Source organism: Passer domesticus, chromosome 7 (assembly GCF_036417665.1).
Source record: "Passer domesticus isolate bPasDom1 chromosome 7, bPasDom1.hap1, whole genome shotgun sequence".
In the NCBI taxonomy this organism is placed as follows: domain Eukaryota; kingdom Metazoa; phylum Chordata; class Aves; order Passeriformes; family Passeridae; genus Passer; species Passer domesticus.
The window spans coordinates 57,199,074-57,218,675 of NC_087480.1; the positions used below are offsets into that span (position 1 = coordinate 57,199,074).

The following is a 19,602-nucleotide window of genomic DNA, read 5'->3' on the forward strand; positions in this document are numbered from 1 at the left end:
CAGCACCTGTGTGCATGCACTTGGAGGTTAAAATTGCTCCTCAGAGGATTAGCAAATCTTCTGAATAAGTCTCAGCTGGGGCTATTGCCCTCCCACAGTTCCATCCCAGCTGCCCTTTGTTTCTTTCTCACTGCCAGTGCTCTCAGATCATTCCCATTTCATGTCCCTTCCTTATCAGTTCATCTCACCCTCTCTGGAAGCAAACTTCATACTTTGATCAGCATGTACTTTTAAAAAATGTTGGTGGAGAAGAGGAGATACTGGAGGCCTGCTGCTGCAGAGGTGGGGGTAAGTAGGCAAAACTGATATTGCATAAGCCCAATGTCACCAGCAAAGTTACTTCTTGATTTGGAAAATATGGACTCCCTGTAGCCCTAACAAACAAGAAGTACTCTCTAGAGTCTCAAAAATGCAGTAGTTAATACTTCATGAATATAATTTCACATCTTGTTGGAGATTCATTGGGTCTGATGACATAAATATTCTGATAGCACTGTGTTGATTTTTCACAAATGAGGGAATGGTAATCAAACTAATGTATGGCTGTGGACTCCTGATCTGCAGGAACACCTGAAGGTTATTTCTCTTTGGCCTTGTTCTTGTTATGAAGGTGGAGTGTGCTCTAAAAGGGAGACATTAAATCAAAGCTCACCGTGTTCTGGAGCCCTCATAGCACTAATAGCTATTGACACTACAAATTATGTTGTCTTCATTAGGATTTTTGCCTTTAAGTGACTCATTGAAGTTAAAAGGCTTCTGTATACCTGCTCATTAGAAGGTGCTGCTCCAGTACTTAGGATTAAATGGAGCCCTTTGTAGCCTGCTTGTGTAGGTCACACAGGTCCCTGAGGGAAGAGGGACAGAATTCTGCATCACATTAATATGTAAATACAAGTGCTGATTTGTTTGTATTTTGGCCAAGGTGTGAGCAGGTGTTTGAAGCTGTGCTGTTTGTGCTCCTCCAGAAAGCTCCACTTTGCTCCCCTAGCCCATCCCTGCCCCGTGCAGTTCTGGGGGTGCATTTGCCAAGTGCCCACCTGCTCTGGAAGGCGAGAGCTCCCAAGAGGAAGCAGTTTGTGCTGTGGCACTGGATTATTGGGTCAGGCAGCAGAGTTCTGCACGCAGTCACTGGTGTGGCCTGCAGTGCTTTGCTGGGCAGTCACATTTGCAGCAGTGCAGAGCTGCTCTGTGTGGTCACTGCAGGGACAGCAGCTGAGTGACAGGGGCTTCGTAAGCACAGTCCCGTGCCCAAGGCTTACTGCATTAATGACAGCTAGGGGCAAGTTTAGTGGCTTTTGTCCATTGTTCTTTGGCTTGACCAGGCTTGTCTGCACGGTCTGAAGCAGCATGGGAGTGGTAAAACACCAGCTGCTTTGAAAGGTTGCATTTTGACTAAATTTGAGAAGTATTGCAAGTGCACATGGAGGAGCTGGGTTTCACTTTCCTGCAAAGCAAGGCAACACCTGGCTTGGCTCAGCAGGGGAGGTACAGCTCCTGTTCAGCAGGCTTTTCCTGAGCAGTTTGTCCCATATATTCTGTTGCTATGGGAAACCATAACTAGCTAATTCCTGGCATAGTGTAGCTGAAGGTCCAAAGTAATGTGTTACAAACAACACATCATCATCATATGGTCCTGTCACAGCTTCTCAATTAATTTATCTAGGTCTGCAGATGGCCCATGTCTTTGGTTGTGTATAAATCAGGCTTGGGGTGCATCCCTATCTGTGTATATTTGTATTACTTAGAGTCTATTCTAGGCCAGTGATCATACTTTGAATATCATATGTTCTCTAGTTTAGTAATTTTGATGCCATATTCATGGAATCATAGAATGGTTTGGGTTGGAAAGGACCTTTAAGCTCATCCAGTTCCAACCTCCTGCCATGGGCAGGGATGCCTTCCACTAGAGCAGGATATTCCAACTTGGCCTTGAACACTTCCAGGGATGGAGAAGCTGCAGCCTCTCTATGCAGCAAATATTGTAGCTCTATGATCTTCTGTAAACTGATAACGTGGCTGAAGAAAACACCAAAATGTTCTGTATTTGGTGGCTGTGCATGCAAGTTGTAATGATCAAAGCATCACTGCTTATTTATGTCCTGAGCAGAGCCATAGCCAAGGCAAAGGAAAAACTCACTGTAATCCTTGGGGATTGTGAGCCAAGCCCTTGCTTTTGTTTCTTAGTCTGCAGGAGACAAAGTAGATTTTTATGATTAGAGTCTGCATGGATAGTTGTTAAATATAAAAATATAAAAAAGACACAAGGAGAGATGTAATGTGGAGAGTTTGTGCCTCACCACATTGGGGTGGAGCTCATGTCAACTGAACTCCAAAAGGGAGAAAAAGGTTTTAATTTGGCGTTTCCTGCAAGATCTCTGTAGCAAGAGATTCTGTTAACCTCACCTGCTCCTCCACAGGCTGTCAGCCACTGATGTGGTTGAGAAAGTTTTTATTATTAACTTCTTCATGACTTCTATTGCCACTGATACCTTTCGGATCAAAGTAATATGACGGCAGTTCATGAGGTAAGGCTTTTGAATGTGCACCCATTTCAGATATTGCTAAAAATAATGTCAATTTCCAGTAATTCTGAGTCAGCTTTTGATTACAGGAAGTCTAGAAGTCAACTTTAGCCTTTGTAAGAAAACTTCTGTTAGTGAAGTTTAGACCTAAATATTACCTTCCAAGTATTGTTTATTTTGTAAGCATCATTTCAAGGTGCTCTCTTTGCTTAGAACTTATTTAGGTCTGTGCCTTTTTACTAAAATATGTAGATTCAGGGATTTTTCTTGAATGTTTGTAAGGCTTTCCATAATCTTTTATGTGTAATGGCTTGAATTAATGTATGTGTTTTTTAGCTGAGCCCCAGTGGGGAAATATATGCATGAAAATAAATTACTGTAAATTAATTCCTTGATTGGCAGGCTCAGCAGATAAAGTCCTGAATAGGATAATGTGGAATGTCTTTGCTATTTGGCCTCAGTTGTACCTGGCCAAGAACTTCAGGTAAAACCTCTCCTCTTCTGACTTTGTACCTCGAGGCAAGGGCTGAAGAACTGAACTGATGTGAAGACAAAATGATCAGTCCAGCCTTCTGTAATCCTGTGTACATCGTCCTTGGAGCCAGGCAGGGCCCTATCAAACTATCAGGGAGATTTGCTTGTCTCACTGATATAAGTTCAGCTCCCTGCTGAGGCACTGCCTTATCACCACTGACAAGATTACAGTGGTTTCCTTGATCGTGCGGGGAACTTAGAAGGCAGCTGTGGCTAATCCAGAAGGAAATGTTCTCCCACTGAGGTACATGGAGATTTGAATGCTGCAAATATATTTGAAAAAAGAGTATCATTTTTAAAAGCATGTTAATTCTCATTCTGCTTGCTGATGCATAGCTGCAGATACAGGTTAGCATTACTGCCCTCCTGTAAAAGCCAAGAACTCAGCCTGGACTGGTGCTCATTGGCTTCTTGTGGAAGCTGGGATGAGAAATCCACGTGCAGCACCCTGAGGCACACAGGCCATCTTCTGGGGACACTCTGGGAGGTGATCTACTGTGAAGCTGATGGTTTGTGTCACACTCTGCTGCTGTGATAGCAAAAGGCACAAGTTCATCTTTGTCTGTGTAAAACTGGACTCTGAGATTTGTGTCTTGGCTGGGGAGTCAGTGCTCAAGGCCATACAGTAAGACAAGGGGCTCAGGTAATTTTGTGGGGTGCAACAAGCTTGGCAAGCTTGGCCAGGCTCATTTCATCTGTGTGAGAAGAGCCAGTTTGGTCTCTGTAGAAAGTGAGCCCCCCATTTTTCTCTTCTGGGGCTGGTGGGTTTACCCTGCCTGGATGCCATTTGCCCACCAAAGCCCTTCTGTCACTCCTGTTCTCAGAGGAAACGTGTGCACTTAGGAGACAACTGGCACTGTCAATGCCTGCACTGGAGCAGTGAAAGAGCTCACAACAGCCTGTGGCTGGCTGCCCCTGCTTCAAGGCAAATGTAAATTAGGAAAACAGACTTAAAATTGTTTCCCAGGGTTAAGGGGCTGCTTTGATGGAGAACAAACAGTGAAAGGAAATGAGCACACTTACTATATTCCTGCAGAAGGCAGAAAGGTGACTGAGTTACATGTGTTACATAAACACTGAGGGACAGAGATGAGTCCCTGCAGTCCATAGAGCACATGAATGGGGGTAGGCAGAACAGTGTTGGTGTGGATTAGCTCAGACTGTACAGTTACTGTGTGGTAGAAGTGAAACAAAAAATGTAATTTTATTGCTAATACAGCAGAAATAATTTAAAAAGGGAGTTGTGTTGGGAGGCATACCTTAATGCTCAGGTAGGTTTGGGACTCTCTTATGAGGCTCTTTAAATTTTCTTTTTGCTGTCCTTGCTGTTTAGACCTGGAGAGCATTTTGTTGTTGTTTCACTTTTTCTATTTGTTACCATAGAATAAAATACTTAACTGAAAGGGAAGAATGTTTTGAAGTAAGAAAACCTATTTTCAGTGAGATAGAAAACTAAACCACTGATATTTACCAGTACATCAGTCCATATTAGTTTGGTAATAACTCTTTGTGCTTGAGAAGTTTTACCTGCTTGGCTGCTTCCTTTGGGACTAAGAATTGACTGAAAGAGAATTTCAATAACTGCACTGCTTCCAAGGGCTTTGAACAACATGCAGTGGGCAAGGATTGTGTAGTGTTGTATTGTATTGTATTATCCAGGATTTCATTTTTTGAAGAGATGGAGAGAGAGCAAGCTAACAGTGTGTTTAGTTCTGAGTCACTTATGTGTCCAGCCAAACCTGTTGGCATAGTTCCAGTACATGAACCTTTTTCCACCTTTATGGGAGGGACTCTGTATGTTTGAAAGAAAAGAAGTTGAGCCTGCCTCTTGAGATTCCAAGAACAGCAGTATTTCTGTCTTTTTTCCAAGATGGCATAAGTGTGGCTCTAAGGAGCTTGGCAGCTTGTGTAGGTGTTTTACCAAAAGCTCCAAGAAGAAACTGAGCCACTTGCAGTTAGTTGTTGAATAGTCCAGCATGTAATAGTTGAGGTGAAAAACTGCACCAGTTGTGCTGTGGGCACTGTTCAGTTCTGGGACATTTTCTCACACTGGGTGAGGACTGGTGTGCTTGTACCACAGGAGGTTTGACTCAGTTACATCACTGAGTCATGGAAATGAAGCTGGTGCTGTTTGCCGTGTGATTTGCAATGACCAAAACCATTGTGGCAGAAAGAGACACTTCAGAACAAAGTGCTCTGTTGTGGAATATGAACTGTCCCCAGTGCTGCTGCTGTGACACTGCAGCTGGACAGCTGCATTACACAGCACTGCTCCCAAATCCCACTCTGCATTTGGAGTCAGGGAAAACTCAGACCGAAATATGACACAGTCCCATTTCAGACACTATGAAGTAATTAGTTCAGTAATTCCAGATAAAAAAATTTAATCTTTCTATAGAAACAGTGCACTGTTTTACAAACGTGTTCATTTGGTTTCCAGTACAGCAAGTGTTACACAGAGCCCCCCGCCCCTCCCTGGGCCTTTTGTCTGGAAGGTAAGAACTGAAACACAAAAGGCACCAAGCAAGAACTTACTCTAACAGAACTTCAGTATGACAAGACAGAGCAGAAATGATTACAATGTTAAATATCACCTACCAATCTGAACCATTATTTAAAATAATTAACTTCTTAAAAAACAAATTTGGTGTTTGAATTCTCAGTAGTTATAAATCTGTAAAGGTTGAAATCAGCACTGCACATTGAGTTCATTTACAATGGTTTGAAAAAACCTGCAGCCTTTTACACGTGGTTTGTACAGGTTTGTTTGTGTGTTCTTAAAAAAGTATCAAAACTGTAGAACTTTCTTATATATTTACATTCGTCTGTTAGTTACAGTGTTATCACATAAAGCCTTTCTCAGCTTTTTCTTCATGCACACAGTGCATGGATTTATAGAAAGAGAGCTTCATACCTTAAAACAATAACGGGATATCTCACTTATGTTGTCACTGCCTTAAAATCTAAAATTTGGAATAGAAGGATGCTTGATTACTTCTGTATTGTCTATGCAGGCCATGAGGCATTTGAGAGTATGTATTATGGATGTAATGCATACCAGGGCTTTAAACACTTTCTTTCTTCTCTTAGTCTAGCATCAGCTTCCAGCTCACATTACTCTGTAAATTTATTCTAAAAGAAAGGGGAAAAAAAGGAAAAAAAACCCCAAACCTACTCAGCCTGAGTTTCTTCTACTCACTCAAATACAAAAGCTTGGACTGACATAAAAACATGAGGAAGATTTCTCTAGGATTTGGTACAGTTCAGGAAGGTGCTAGTCCATTATACAGTGGGAGGTAAGTGTATTCACTTCCCACAGAATTCCCAGGAAATCCTATAGAATGAAATGAGAAAAACCAAGTGTTTTTCCTGCCAGGTGCAGGACGACCCAGCCAGAGACCCTGGAAAGGCTGGGTTTTTTAACCTGCCCTGGCCTCCTTGCCCAGTGCTGAGAGACCTGCCAAGGGGCAGCTTGTTCCATGGGCAGGACTTGGGAAGAGTTCTGTGTGTGCCACAGCAGCTCCTAAAATTATCTGATTATTTATCAGTATGAGCAGGGGACAAGGGCAAGGAGGCAAGGAAGTGACTTTTGTTATTGTGCTGTTTTCTGATGAACCAGGGAGAGTGCTCACTTGGGAGTGTGGAAATATATGGCTAAATCTTTGTTTCTGTTAATTCTGAGCTGATTTAAGAGATGCAAGATCCCCAGTGTGGAAAAGGATTTAAATTTACATTTAGAAACAAATGAACAAAAACCAAATCAGATTTGTACCAAGCTGTAAAAAGCAACAATACAGCACAAAAACCCTGGGTGCTGTAGGAGTTCTCCTGACTGAAATGCTGTAGGCAATAGCTCTCCAGTTTAATGCACTGCATGGATTCTTCATGGATAGACTGGAAAATGTAAAAGCAGCCCTTAAGAGCCAGGATGGAAATCAGGAGCTGTTTGTTATGGAGTGCTTCACTGGTCAGCTGTCTTACACTACAGCTCTTCCTTACATTGTGTCTTTAGATTTCAAAGCAAACTTCTCAAACATCCTGTAAAAATTCAATTATTCCTAATTTTCATAAATGTAGGCTAGTAGTTTTAAAATATATGTATATATATTTATATATATGTATATATTTATATGCCTATATATCTATCTCATCCAGATAGATATATACACAGATAATCTATGCACAGCAAGCCAAACATACAAAAAATAAATACTCTCACCCCTCTACTGTATTTACAGAACAGATCTTATAATCCAGATTTTGTTAATAAATATTTCTAAACTGCCTGTACAGAATTTATTTTACTTATGTTGATGGATAGCCACAAAGCATATTCAACATATTTACAAAATATCTATAAATATAGTCTTAAAATAAAGCAATAGCTACTGAACCTTCAGCCTGGCTGGTTATGTACATTGAGTTAGTAGCTCAGCTGTTGCTTATTCACTATCACAAATGGGTAGTGCAACAAGTTAAAATGTGTATAAAAGATTATACATACAAAACTCTCACATCCTTTGGATGTTTGCAGTTCATTATAACTTTGTGGTTACCCTTCTGCAACATAAATAATGACCAAAAAGAAGAAGCAGGTTCTGTGATCCAAAGCAGATTTGTTCAGTGTTCAGATGATTGGAGCAGCATCTTCATCCTCATGGCAACCCATCATCTTCTAAGCTCAGTGCTACACGCTGGGGAGAGAAAAACACACTTTTGTGACCTGTGATACTGGTGCTGACTTGTATTTCTTGTTAGAACTCTCATGGCTGTCCCTACTCTATTGGTCACAAGTCTGTTGTAAATAGTGATTTTTTTTCCTCCTCAAATTAGGTCATTTGCTCAGGTGTTACTAGAGAGGTGCTGGGAGGTTTTCTGCCCATGTATATTGGCTAAAATTCCTTGTAAGGGATGGCACTTTCTCCAGTGTGATCTTGTGTGGGACCTTTAAATCATAGAGGACATTGTCCTGCCTGCCTACAGGAGCTGTGCTGCCTTCAGTCATTACTGTGGATCTTCCTGCTCTCTTCTGAAAATACAGTGCACTTACACCTGCCAGTGCTCCTCTCCCCAGGGATGCTGCTCTGAGGGAGGATCCTTTCCCTTAACTTCTTACAGAACCTTCTCCTTGTGAGGAATGTGACTTTTCTTTATACTGTTACAATAGAAAAAATATTCTCCCTGGTTTGTGGAGAAACTCAATTTATCTTTAGGATAGTTTGGGCATTTGGTAGCAGCCTAAGCACAGATAAAACAGAATCCAGCAGGGGATGAGTAATCACCTGTCCCATCCTGAGGTAGATCTTGAGGGAGCTTTACATTTGTCAGATTGGTACCTTGATTAGGACAATTATTCTTCATTTGAACTGAGTATCTGATCCAGAGCACTTCATTCTAAGACACCTGCATGGGCTGCCAGACGTTTAGGCCTCTGCCTAATCAATGCTACTAAAGAAGTTCTGGTTTTTGTCATTATGTGGCAATTAAGCAACACTAATCCACATTCTGTATTGGAGCTAACAGCCATCTCCTCAGCTACTTACTGCAGGGTACACGTGTCCAATTTGGGCAGTTCGCCCAATGTGGATTTCGTCTTCATCTTCCTCTTCTGTTGTCTTCCTATAAACTGGATTATCAAAATTCATGCTTTTAGTATTCTTCCTCTTCCAGTTTCTCCAGATGAGGTATCCCCCCATGCACAGCAGGCCAATGACCACTGAGGAGAGGGGAGAGAAAGGGCTCTTAGGCAGGCATGGATCTGCTGGGATGTTCCCATGTTGGCAGCCATCCTCACAACATTTTCTCAAAGCTGGGCTACTGTTCCCCAGTTCAGCAATTACTCTTTCCCACCCCACCCCTGAAAACTGGAAAAGTGTATTTACTGTGGTAAATACAATATTTTGGTATTGCAATTTGGTGAACTCCTTCAAAGGTTAAATCCAATCTGCTTACCCACAGGAATGACAATCCCAATCACAGCTGCTGTCACAGTTGAACCAAAGCCTTCATCATCATTTGCATCTGTAATTAAAGAAATGTTCTGATCATTTAACTCATTTGCTGCTTTAAAAGAATGTTTTCTGTTAGTACCTGAGCTGTTCTGCCTATGAGAAATTATATAGCTTTAATTTTTCAATTAAAGAATTTACAGAAAGTTTCATAATAAAATTATTCTGGTGCCACTGAGCAGCGCACAGGGCTCTGGGCTGAGCTGCTCCTTCTCCTGAGGAACGAGGTCCCTGCAGCGTGGCTGTGTCACCCAGGGACAGGGACAGGGACAGCCCAGAGCTCGGGGCCAGTGAAGGGACACACTCCAGGGCTGTCAGAGCAGCTCTGAGCAGAAATGGGTGACTGTGCTTGGGCCTCCAATTTTCACACATAAAAACTGAGGCCAGTTTTAAAAACCTGACATTTAATGGAAATGCCATGCAGGCATCAGGGGATGGTGAATAGCATTCCTAAAAATCCACAACAGAACACTTTTAGTACTGACACAATGAATGACTTATTGAGCTGTCAGAAAAAGAATGTAGTTCAAAGCCATCTACACAGCTTCTCTGTTTAATTTTTTCCTTTTTTCTTATTTACAGCTAAGGAGTTAGTGAACACATCTATCCCTCATTGCTGCAGCCTGCCCCAGTATGCAAGAGTGGTTCCAAAACTCAATACTGTACTTAGAAAAAAGCAATTACAGGAAAATATCATTTTAAAAAAATCAATCTAACCTTTCAAGTTCTATATTTTAAAATGTTTGCTCTGAGCTCTCATATCAGTAGAGAAAATCTACTTTTGCTAAAATATCAGGAGTTGCAAGAGGAGGAACTAACTGTACTTTTTCTTTTGATACACCAATTCATGCAACTTTTAAATACTTCCCTGTGGCAGGCTGTTCCACTGCATAGTTATTTACTTAATAAAAAGCCACACTATTTCCAGAATGGACAGTAAAAGCAGTTTGCTTCCATGGCTTATTAAAAAGGCAGTTGCATTTGAAAGAAACTTGCACAAAGAGAACTGAATGCATTTTAGCCATTGGACTGTGCTTTCCCTATGCAGCACAATTCTGCAGACAGGGGTGGTGGATTGCTGCTTTCCAGATGTAATGGAAACAGTGAAACACTTGGGGGAAAACAGCATTTCACTGTTTTTAAACATGCATGTCTGTTTGAGGTCTTGCAGAGCAAAATCTTCTCTCTGGACTAAAATTTTCTTTTTTTTTAAATAGCAGTTCAGCCTTTCTGCTTTGTCTTGGCAGCAGGACCTGGAGGGATTGCCTGTTAGCTCTGAGATTGAGGCTGGTGTTCCACTGAGGAGAGCCTATTAGTGCTCTCCACTGGGATGCTCTTCTGATAAATAATGCAAAACTTCAAACCTGTGTCATGATGAGGCCACATTAACATGCCAAGCACGGCCACACAAACCAGAGGCAGCTTGTCTTGGGCTGTAGTGATTCCACATGTCCAGCAGCACCAAAGATGCACAGGGGGAATTTTTCACCCAGAACTTGTGAGGGATCACATTAATAAACAATTAAAATAGGTGAAGCACCTGCAGAATCAGCCCTTCTACTGTCTGCAGCACTGAACTGGGATGAGCCAGTACTGGGCACAAGGCTGGGGCTGATGTGAACTCTCAGGGTTGTTCATGTGCCTTGGACAAAAGCTGATACAAGTTCCTTGACATGCCAAGTGACTGGAATTACAGCAGCCATCGTAACCCAGGTTATGCAGAGAGAGGAGCTGATGTCTCCTGCCTGCACCTGACCCCTCTGGAATTCAGACATTAGGTCAGGTCTCCCACCAGTGCATGAGGAGCTGGGATACAGGAGAAGGAAAGGAATCTCATTCTCTTACAGTGCTGTGATAAATTGCTGTTTCCAGTGGTCATCTCAGAGTCTATCAGGATGGATGTGGTGGAAGGTAAATGAAGACTTGGGGTGGTGATTGTAGCTTCTGGTACAGCTTTGGGGACGACTTCAGTGCTGTCACTGGCACTGCCAGGTACAGCGGCGATGGTCGTGGTGCCGTCAGCACGGGACGCTGTGGTTGTGGGAACCACCACAGGAGCTGCAGTGCTTGGAAGATCTGAAAACCAGGAGCAACAATGACACTTGGTTAAAGCAAGTACACCAAACAAATCACAATTGGTGATATAAATCTAGAAAGGATTTTATGTTTAATGAAGAGAAGCAAAAACTAAATTCCAATTCTATTTCCCGGGTAGTCAAACTATTGACAGTGCTCTGCCTAAAGCTACAGAAATTATTTCCTGAAGTCAAGCTTGATCAATTGATACTAATAAAAAAACCAGTCTGTATTGAAGGTAGCTACGAAGTTCATAAACTTGGGGGTTTTTGAGAACCTCCTAAGATTCTGAGTTTGTACCAGGAACTTGTTGCATGTTAGGAAAAACTACAGTGAAGCCACTTGTCTCTTCAGGATATTATCAGCAACAACTGTGTCCTCTTCAGACCTGGTATCTATTTATAAATAGATATATAGATACCTAAATATATATAAAAATACACATTGCAGATATATATATATATAACATAAACAATATATCAATATATGAGTAATCAATTTTAATGGTTTATTGACTATACACACTTCTAGTGCTGGTCCCTAGTCCTTTTTTGCCCCTTCCTGTATCTTTTTTTGCTTAAGCTTCTCAAAATAAGCAAGCTTTCAACAAAGGACACCACAGTGCTGCTGTGCTCAGAGGGCAGCAAGGAGAGGAATACAGGAGTTGGTATTTGTGTTTTCACCATCAGGAAATGTATTCACTGTAAGTATGATTTTGTTGGGATAGTGAAATGGAGAGGGGATTGTATTTACCTTTGTAGCATTTTTTCATGTCAGGACCCAGCCACATATTGTCAGGACAGGCACACGTGTACTTGGGGGAATGGGGTGAGATCTGAGGTGCAGGAAGACACAAGTAGTCACAGCCTCCGTTTGGCTGGGGGCTGAGCTCACAGGAGTCTGGAGCTGTTCAAGGATGGAAGAAAAGACAAGTTATTTTTCTAATAATTTATTTCCTGCCCTTGGCAAAGAAATATCAGATCCTCTGAAAAGACCTTCTCCCACTCCCTACCTGAATTTATCAGGCTGCTTAAGCATCTTTACAATTTGTATGGTAGAGTGGAGCCTTACAAAGCACTATAAAAACTTCCCAATGCATAATGAATGGGAAGCATCACAGTGACAAGAGTAACTCAGTGTTATCAAAGATGCTAATTAAACAGCTATTAGCAAATTGCAGATTCTTCAATAAATGCTGCTTCTGAATTAATTATGCAGGAAGTTCAAACATTAGGCATTGATTTCCCATTATTACCTGTGCATTCTCTCTCATCAAGAACCATCAGGGAGCATTTCATTTGCCAGCTCAAACAAACCTGATTCAGGGCCATGACATCCTGAGGACACCTCTTACCTTTGGGCTGCTTTAATTCATGGAACACCACGATGTCATGAGGGTTATTGAGATTCTCTGCCAGAATGGAGATGTCCAAGCCATTGAGCCTGTTTGCACTGAAGATGGCCTCGTTCTCCAGGTCAGTCCAGAACACTCTGTCCTGCAGGGAATACACAGATTCCTGACCTGGCCTGCTCAAATCCTACTGAGTTGGATTAAACTCCAGCAGTCACAAAGTCAGTGCACCCTGTTCCTACCTTGGGGCACCTTCTGTTCACTCTACTTCTGTCTGCAGCTTTTTTCTATTTTGGACAATGTTCAAAAGCCCAGCACTCCAAGTTTACAATGTGCTGTGAAATTTCGAGTAGTTCTGTGACTGAGGTGAGGGAGCAGAAATTTGATAAGGTACAGAAAAGTTGCATCCATGTTGATTCTGAACTGCTTTTTCTTTGTAACTTGAGGAAGATCATGAGCAAGGGGCCACACTCTCTACTTGTTACTTTGCTGAGTTTTTCCTCCTTTCCCAAGACAAGACCTGCATTGAACAGGTATCTGTGAAGAGGCCAGTGCCAAGAGCACACCTGGAAGCTGAGCACCCACTACTCTTTTATATTACTATCTTTTGCATGGCATACTGTGCCTGAAGATACAGAACTACTGGTGGAAGAGGTAGTACCCAGAAATCACATTATTACCAAACAGTTTAATTGTTTGGTCATCTCTGTGTGCTGCTGCCTCCTAAATCCATGTGTATTTCCATAAGGAAAGCCACACTGCTGGACAACAGGGGCAGCTCAGCAAAGGCAAAAGGGTTGCCTGTTATTCTACCCATCCATTCCTACCAGGAAGGATGGAGAGAGGTGCAATAACCCAAGAGATCCTTCCAAAGGCTGCTGATGGGGATAGCACTGAAGAGCAACAATGACTGGAGAGCCTATGCCCAAAGTTAGATACCCAGATATCACACACCTCACACAGGAGGAATAAGGGATTTAAGGATGAGGGTTTTCCTGAGCCAGAAGCCAAGTGGACCTTTCTCTGCTATAACTTACCTAACTTACCTACAGTGAATGACAAAGTTGAAGCCTTTGTTCCCCATATCATTTAAAGCACTGGTGCTGCATTAGGTAAAAGCATGAGATAGCACTTTGCTCTTGATTAAGGCTTTAAAAACCAATTTCCCTGCTGAACCCACACGAGGTGAATCAGTTTCTATAGTAGCAGCTGCCCTCACTGGGCTCTGTGCTCTGCAAAAGGCAGAACTTTTAATCAAGAAGAGCTCTGAGACCTCTTGCAGGCTCCAGTCTGTTCTGCATCCGTTTTCCACTCTTACCTCAAACACTGCCAAGCCAAAAGGATGGCTCAGATCATCCACAGAGGAGATCAGAACTTTTCTGTTGCTGCCATTGAAATCAATGCAGGACAGTGAATGCAATTTGGAGTCTACCCAGTAGAGACGCTGATTCAGCAAATCTGGAAAGTAAAACACAATGAAGCAAAATTACACACAGTTCTTGCAACTCTTTTGCTCTTGCCCAGCATGTTTTTCCTGCTGGCAGCATGACTAATCTCTTTATTACTGGGACTCTTTTTTTTAACACTAGTTCTGATTTTGAATCAGTGCCCAGATATGCTGGAATAAGACCCTATAAATAAGATTAAAAAGGAGGAACATTCTGCTGTGTGTGTGTGGGGAATGCCTGACTGACAGCCTTGTACAATGAGGTTCTTTTGTTACCAGGAGCAGCAGGGAAGCAGCAGTTTGGGCTTCCCAGATTCTCTCCATCAGTGCCTGATGAGAAGCTTCATCCCTCCCAAGGTTGTTCAGGCCTTGGCTTCTTGCTGGAGAAAACTGAGATTCCAATGAAACACCTCTCTGAAGGAGCTGTGAGATTCACACATTTTCAGTGAAGAAGTGTCCTGGGGCAGGAAACCCTTCTCATGCTGCAGGCTGGGGGAGTCTGCTGGTGGGCACAGTCCTGCCACAGCCAGCCAGGTTTGGGGAGGGTGCAGGTAAGAGTGGGAGGAAAGGATCCAATGTTATTTGGAATGCTAAGAACTGCATTTCTCTTCTGGAGCAAATTCACTCATTTTGGATGGCATTCATTGAACAGAATGCAAGTGGATGAGAGCCAACAAAACCAGTTATATAATTAAACAAGTCATTAATTAATTTCTTAATTAGTAAATGATAACATTATTTGTTCACAGCAGTAGCACTTCAGCAGTGTGTAATGGCAGCAGCATTTCCTCCTCCACCCATGCCACAGCCAGCATTTTCAAAGCCAAGCAAAGAACCTCACATCTGTATGGTGTTAAACACACACAGCTCCAGCTCCAGAGCAGGATGTTCCCTGCTGCTCCACGAAACCTCCTTCCCACTCTGCTGCTTGGTGTGGCAGTGAGAGCCACCACAGCCCTCTGATGGGCTCCACTCACCCTGAGCAGCTGAGCAGGCAGGGAATGGTGACAGGGAATGGGCTCTGCAGGCCCTGTCCCTCTCCCTGAAACACGGTGCATCATTCATCAGCCCAGTGCAGGATCCTGACACTGCTCCTGAGGCAGGCCCAGGTACAGACGCATTTAACACCAAGGATTCAAATGCTTTTCAGACTCCTAAAGGGTTGTTACAGCTCTGAATCCTTCCCCAAAATTTCCTTTTGCCTTAAGGCACAATGACAAGCAACTCAAGGCTCCTGCAGTATGAAGTTCTGACTACAGCAAGACTTACTGAGATAAGGGAGCTCATGTTTGTGAACAGTAGTGACTGACTGACCAGTTTAGGATTTTGTGTGCAGGTGCCTTTGAGCATTTACAATTTTTTTTTCCCACTTACAATAAAACCAGTTTTCCCTCAGCCCCAGTGGTGCTGCAGCTGTGACCTGGCACTTACCAAGGGTGATGCCGTTTGGCCACTCGATGTTGTCGGTGACCAGCACGCGCCGCCCCACGCCGTTCAGACCGGCCTTCTCGATCTTGGCTTTGTCTCCCCAGTCAGACCAGTACATGAACCTGAGAGAGGCAGAGGTAAGAATGCAATAACCTGGACTCCAGTTGAGAAACCTGCACTACTGATTGCAGTAGATGCCCAAAGGTGCTCTCTTTACTGTAGCAGTTAATTCCTCTGGTGGAACCATATGCAGTTCTCCCACTGGGTAATCTGCCACAAAACTTGCACCAGAATGCAGCATCTCACCCCAGTAACTAACCCCTGAAAACTCTCCTGCTGTGCCTGTTGGGTACCTGGCATTCACTCATCCAAACAGCCCAAACACCAGTCAGACAGACTTCATTTCCCAGCACAGCCTCTGTGCCAGGACCAGCTCAGGCGCACTGAACACATGAACTGACCCTGAAATGACTTTAACAGCAGGGACCTTGCCAAGGGCCAGTTAAAGCATCTCCACAGTCCCACTGCAGGGTGTATCTTAAAGGGCATCTGAAGTCCTGGTGAGATGAGAACTACCCCCAGGTTAGTGACTGGAATGTCTGTTTGGCAGAGGGGTGTTTGGGGTGTGCACACCTACCTCTGTGTGGGATCCACAGCGATGGCTCTGGGCTCGCTGAGGTCACTGTTGAAAAGAGTCCTCCTCCTGCTTCCGTCTGCAGTGGCCACTGAGATGGTCTTGTTTCCAGAGTCTGTCCAGTAGATGTTCTTGTGGACCCAGTCGATGGCCAGGCCCTCGGGGGAGTTGAGCTGGCTGTCGATGAGGATCACCTGCTCGGCCGTGTCGCTCGCTTTGTCGATGTAGGCGCTGCAGGGACAGCAGTCACAGGGCTCCCACACGGCTCCAGACTGGGCCCAGGGGCAGCGTGCCTCACACAGGAACCCTTATGGTGCTCCTGCAACCTTCTGCTTTCCCCCACAGCCTCTCATTTCTCCATTCCCATATGGCAGCATTTCCACGGTAGGGAACTGTGCATTTCATCCTTCTACCTGCTTCCTACTATAACTGCACAATTCAGGAAAACATTTGACTTCTGGCATGTTAACTTCAACAGCACTGATTTGTGGGATTTATGGACATTAAAAATATAATCTCGAGAGTTTTGCTGAACGGAGTTGAACTGAGCATGCAATAAATGTGCTTAAATGTACCGCAGAATTAGGAGCTGTGGAGCTAATTATGACTCATCAAAGGAATTCATGAAGTTGCATTAATTTGGCAAGTGATTTTACTAGATACAAACAAAATCTTCACTAAATATTAGTGGCAGCCTCAAAATCTTTCAAAACGATAATGAAAGGCAGCAGACTCCACATGGATGTTTCATAAATAACTGGAATGTTGCTCCTACAACCACACAGGCTGATTCTGCTCTCAGTATCAATTCTGCTGAGTGCACTGAAATTAGTGATTCTGAGTTTGCATCAGTGTTTGCAGAAGCTTAGTCTGGATCTAAGAATAACTCAGTACATCTTAGAACAGTTATAAAGCAGCAGGAAGTTTCTGCCCCTCACCCCAAATATTTGATATCATAACATGCTTCCTCTTCACTGCCCATCCTGCCTTTGCTCATGGAATGAGAAGGTGAATTGTATGGGACTTGAGATCTCCAATATCACATTAGAGCCTTGGAACTGAAACATCTAAACTCAGGAATTCCTGACAGTTTTACAGTCTGCAGTCAGGGCTGGAATGGCCAGGCAGAGTCAGCCTGGATGACCAGCACACTGCTGCATCTTCCCTACAAGAATGGTTTTGCTTTGTGTCTGAGCCAGCACCACAGGAATGGTACCTCAGGGCTCTATGGGCATCTGACAGAGCTCCCAAGATTCCAGTATTCCAGTGAGATGAGCACCCCATGTTCTCAGTGCACAGGAGTGAAAGCAAAGAGGCTCCTGCAGCTTCCACAATGGAAGGGCTCAAGTACAGGTGACTTCAATTCTCCCAGTAACTAAATATTGTAAAAGATCTGACACCCCAAAGGAGACATCACCTCAACAGGACAAGATCTGGAAGGCAAGTGAGGTGACCATTACGAAAGTCAGGATCTCTTGCCAATCATTACCTCCTGTACCAGTTTTCACCTTGCAATAGCCTCTCAATCACAGACTGCTTGTTCCCAGGGACTCCATATTTGCTGTTGGAGAGCTGCAGGAGCAGTGTCTTGGATAATCCTCTGTGTATGAACTCAGCCCTTACCCAGACAGACCCAGTGAGTGCTGACAGCTCTCTTCTGAACCATCCTCCCACTTTCAGAGCCCCACAGCCCCCTCAGGGTACCTGCCCAGCTACTGGAGGTCAATACCCAGCACAGCTGGGGCAGATATCCCTGCAGGGCTACCAGAGCCTGTAGAAAACCTGGCCTGGCTCCCATGTGCTGACACCAGTCAGCCTGTGCCTGATCATTAGCTGAAATCCAGAGCAAACTGCTGCAGAAGCTGCAATAGCTGTGCAAATCAGAATACACACGAGGGGTTTTCAGCACATAAATGCTTTTTTGGCTAAGCACACTCACAAGCCCTGGCACATAATAACTGATGGATGCCATAAAAACACCTGAAGGAGGAGTGAGTATGAGAGTTAGAGAATGTGTCCTGTGGTCAGATGCTGTGAATTTAAATCCAGTCTACCAGAGACTCCAATGGGCAGCAGCTTCTGTCTGTGTGGCTGCCTCCTTTTCCCACCATTTGCCTGCTTTGTGCTTCCAGATGCCAGGTCCTTTGTGGCCTCCCATAAACACTCACAGCACAGCAGCAGCCTCAGCCCTGCTTTGCAGTATCCATGGCTCAGGAAACAAGCAAGAGCCTACATTTAACTGCTTGAGTGCAGCAGGATCTGGCATTGATAAAAGTCACCCTTTATTATCAAAGAGATAACTGCACAAGCCTCTGATGTCTTTACCAATTCCCAAAAAAAGATTACTGAGTCTGGGCCACAAGAGGTTATCCTGTCAGGGCAGAAAAGCCCTCAGGTGCCCTGTACCCTGCACTGTTCTCTGGACTGATTTAGGGGATGCAGATGGAATGCAGCTTTGGCAAGGGACCAACACACACATCCTCTCTTGCCCCTTACCTGTAGATTTTTCGGTAGAACAAGTCACACCAATATATTCTGTTTGTTGACACCTCCACATCCAGTGCCACCACGTTCTTCAGCATGGGGATGATCCGGGAATAGTCCCTCTTCACCAGGTCTATTTTACGGACCTCGTGGCGATTGGTGAAGATCAGGTACGGGCTCTTGCCTGCCACAGAAAATCAGCACATTTGTCACTTCAGTAGCTGTCCCAAGGGCTGGATTCAGCTTTCATTTCTTAAACAACAATGAATTATCAGTCACGGATGGCTGTGTTTGTACTGAAGCTTTACACCACACTGGAAGCAAGTGGAAACTTGCTCCAGAGGCAGGGCTGTCAAACGCAGGCACCCCTGTGGTCCCTGGACACACCAGTGCTTGAACAGCCTCTGGGGAATGGCCTCATCTTCATTTCAGTGCAAAATCCTGGGCCAGATTTTGGTGACTTACAGCTGGGAGGGTGGAGGGCTGGCTCAGCTACCCTGTTTTAATCAGGATGTTTTCTTTCTTTCAGTACTACTACCACAAAATGTTTTTGCTGCACTGTTTTCAATAACACCTGTCAAGAGACTTTCTTTTCTAGTTTCAGCTTCAAACAGCCAAGTAGTGATTGCAATCTTGCTCTGTACACTGTTAAAATATTCTGATCTGCATGATCAGTAGTTCTTGCCTAGAGACGCATCTGCTGTTGCTGCAGCAGCTCTGTGCTGTTCACAGTGAAATTTCTTTGCTTGATTTGCCTGTTTCCTTTTGTTTCCATTCCCCTGCCTCAGCCCTGCGAGTGTGTTTTCTTATCGGAGTTGTGCTGTTGAGCAAGCAGAGTTTTTGTGCCCGTGGCGTTGTCTTACCTACAGCTTTGCAGTTCTTGGACAGGGTGTCCATCTCGTACCCTTCGTAGCACTCACATTTGTAGTCTCCCTTGTAATTAATGCAGATCTGGCTACAAGCGTCTGGATTCTCACATTCATCTATGTCTGAAAGGAGTGTTTGAAACCCATCAATAACTTGAAATCAAACCATCTGTGATGGAGCAGTGCTCAAGTGAATATAATCACGTTTCTCTATGGTGAAACACAAGGGACTGCTGTTTGCATGTCAATTAC

At 43.8% G+C, this 19,602-nt stretch overlaps 1 protein-coding gene and 1 long non-coding RNA gene across 5 annotated transcripts in view; one reads left to right on the forward strand and one right to left on the reverse strand.

Annotated features, from left to right (window-relative positions):
* Nucleotides 1-74: 74 nt before the first annotated feature.
* LOC135305359 (uncharacterized) lies at nt 75-5,774 on the forward strand. The gene is made up of 3 exons (XR_010366567.1): nt 75-288; nt 2,418-2,525; nt 2,925-5,774. It is a non-coding gene; the product is annotated as an uncharacterized LOC135305359 (long non-coding RNA).
* The window catches only part of LRP8 (LDL receptor related protein 8), a 170,742-nt gene continuing 156,563 nt past the window's right edge, over nt 5,424-19,602 (reverse strand). For all 4 annotated transcript variants that reach the window (XM_064428895.1, XM_064428894.1, XM_064428897.1 and 1 more), the window contains 11 exons: nt 19,348-19,473; nt 18,497-18,668; nt 16,004-16,231; nt 15,370-15,488; nt 13,810-13,949; nt 12,495-12,636; nt 11,894-12,046; nt 10,910-11,140; nt 9,009-9,077; nt 8,600-8,772; nt 5,424-7,750 (listed from right to left, as the gene is read on the reverse strand). In XM_064428895.1, the coding sequence (XP_064284965.1) occupies nt 7,712-7,750; nt 8,600-8,772; nt 9,009-9,077; nt 10,910-11,140; nt 11,894-12,046; nt 12,495-12,636; nt 13,810-13,949; nt 15,370-15,488; nt 16,004-16,231; nt 18,497-18,668; nt 19,348-19,473 (1,592 nt within the window). In that variant the 3' untranslated portion in view covers nt 5,424-7,711. The remainder of the gene's footprint in view (nt 7,751-8,599; nt 8,773-9,008; nt 9,078-10,909; nt 11,141-11,893; nt 12,047-12,494; nt 12,637-13,809; nt 13,950-15,369; nt 15,489-16,003; nt 16,232-18,496; nt 18,669-19,347; nt 19,474-19,602) is intronic.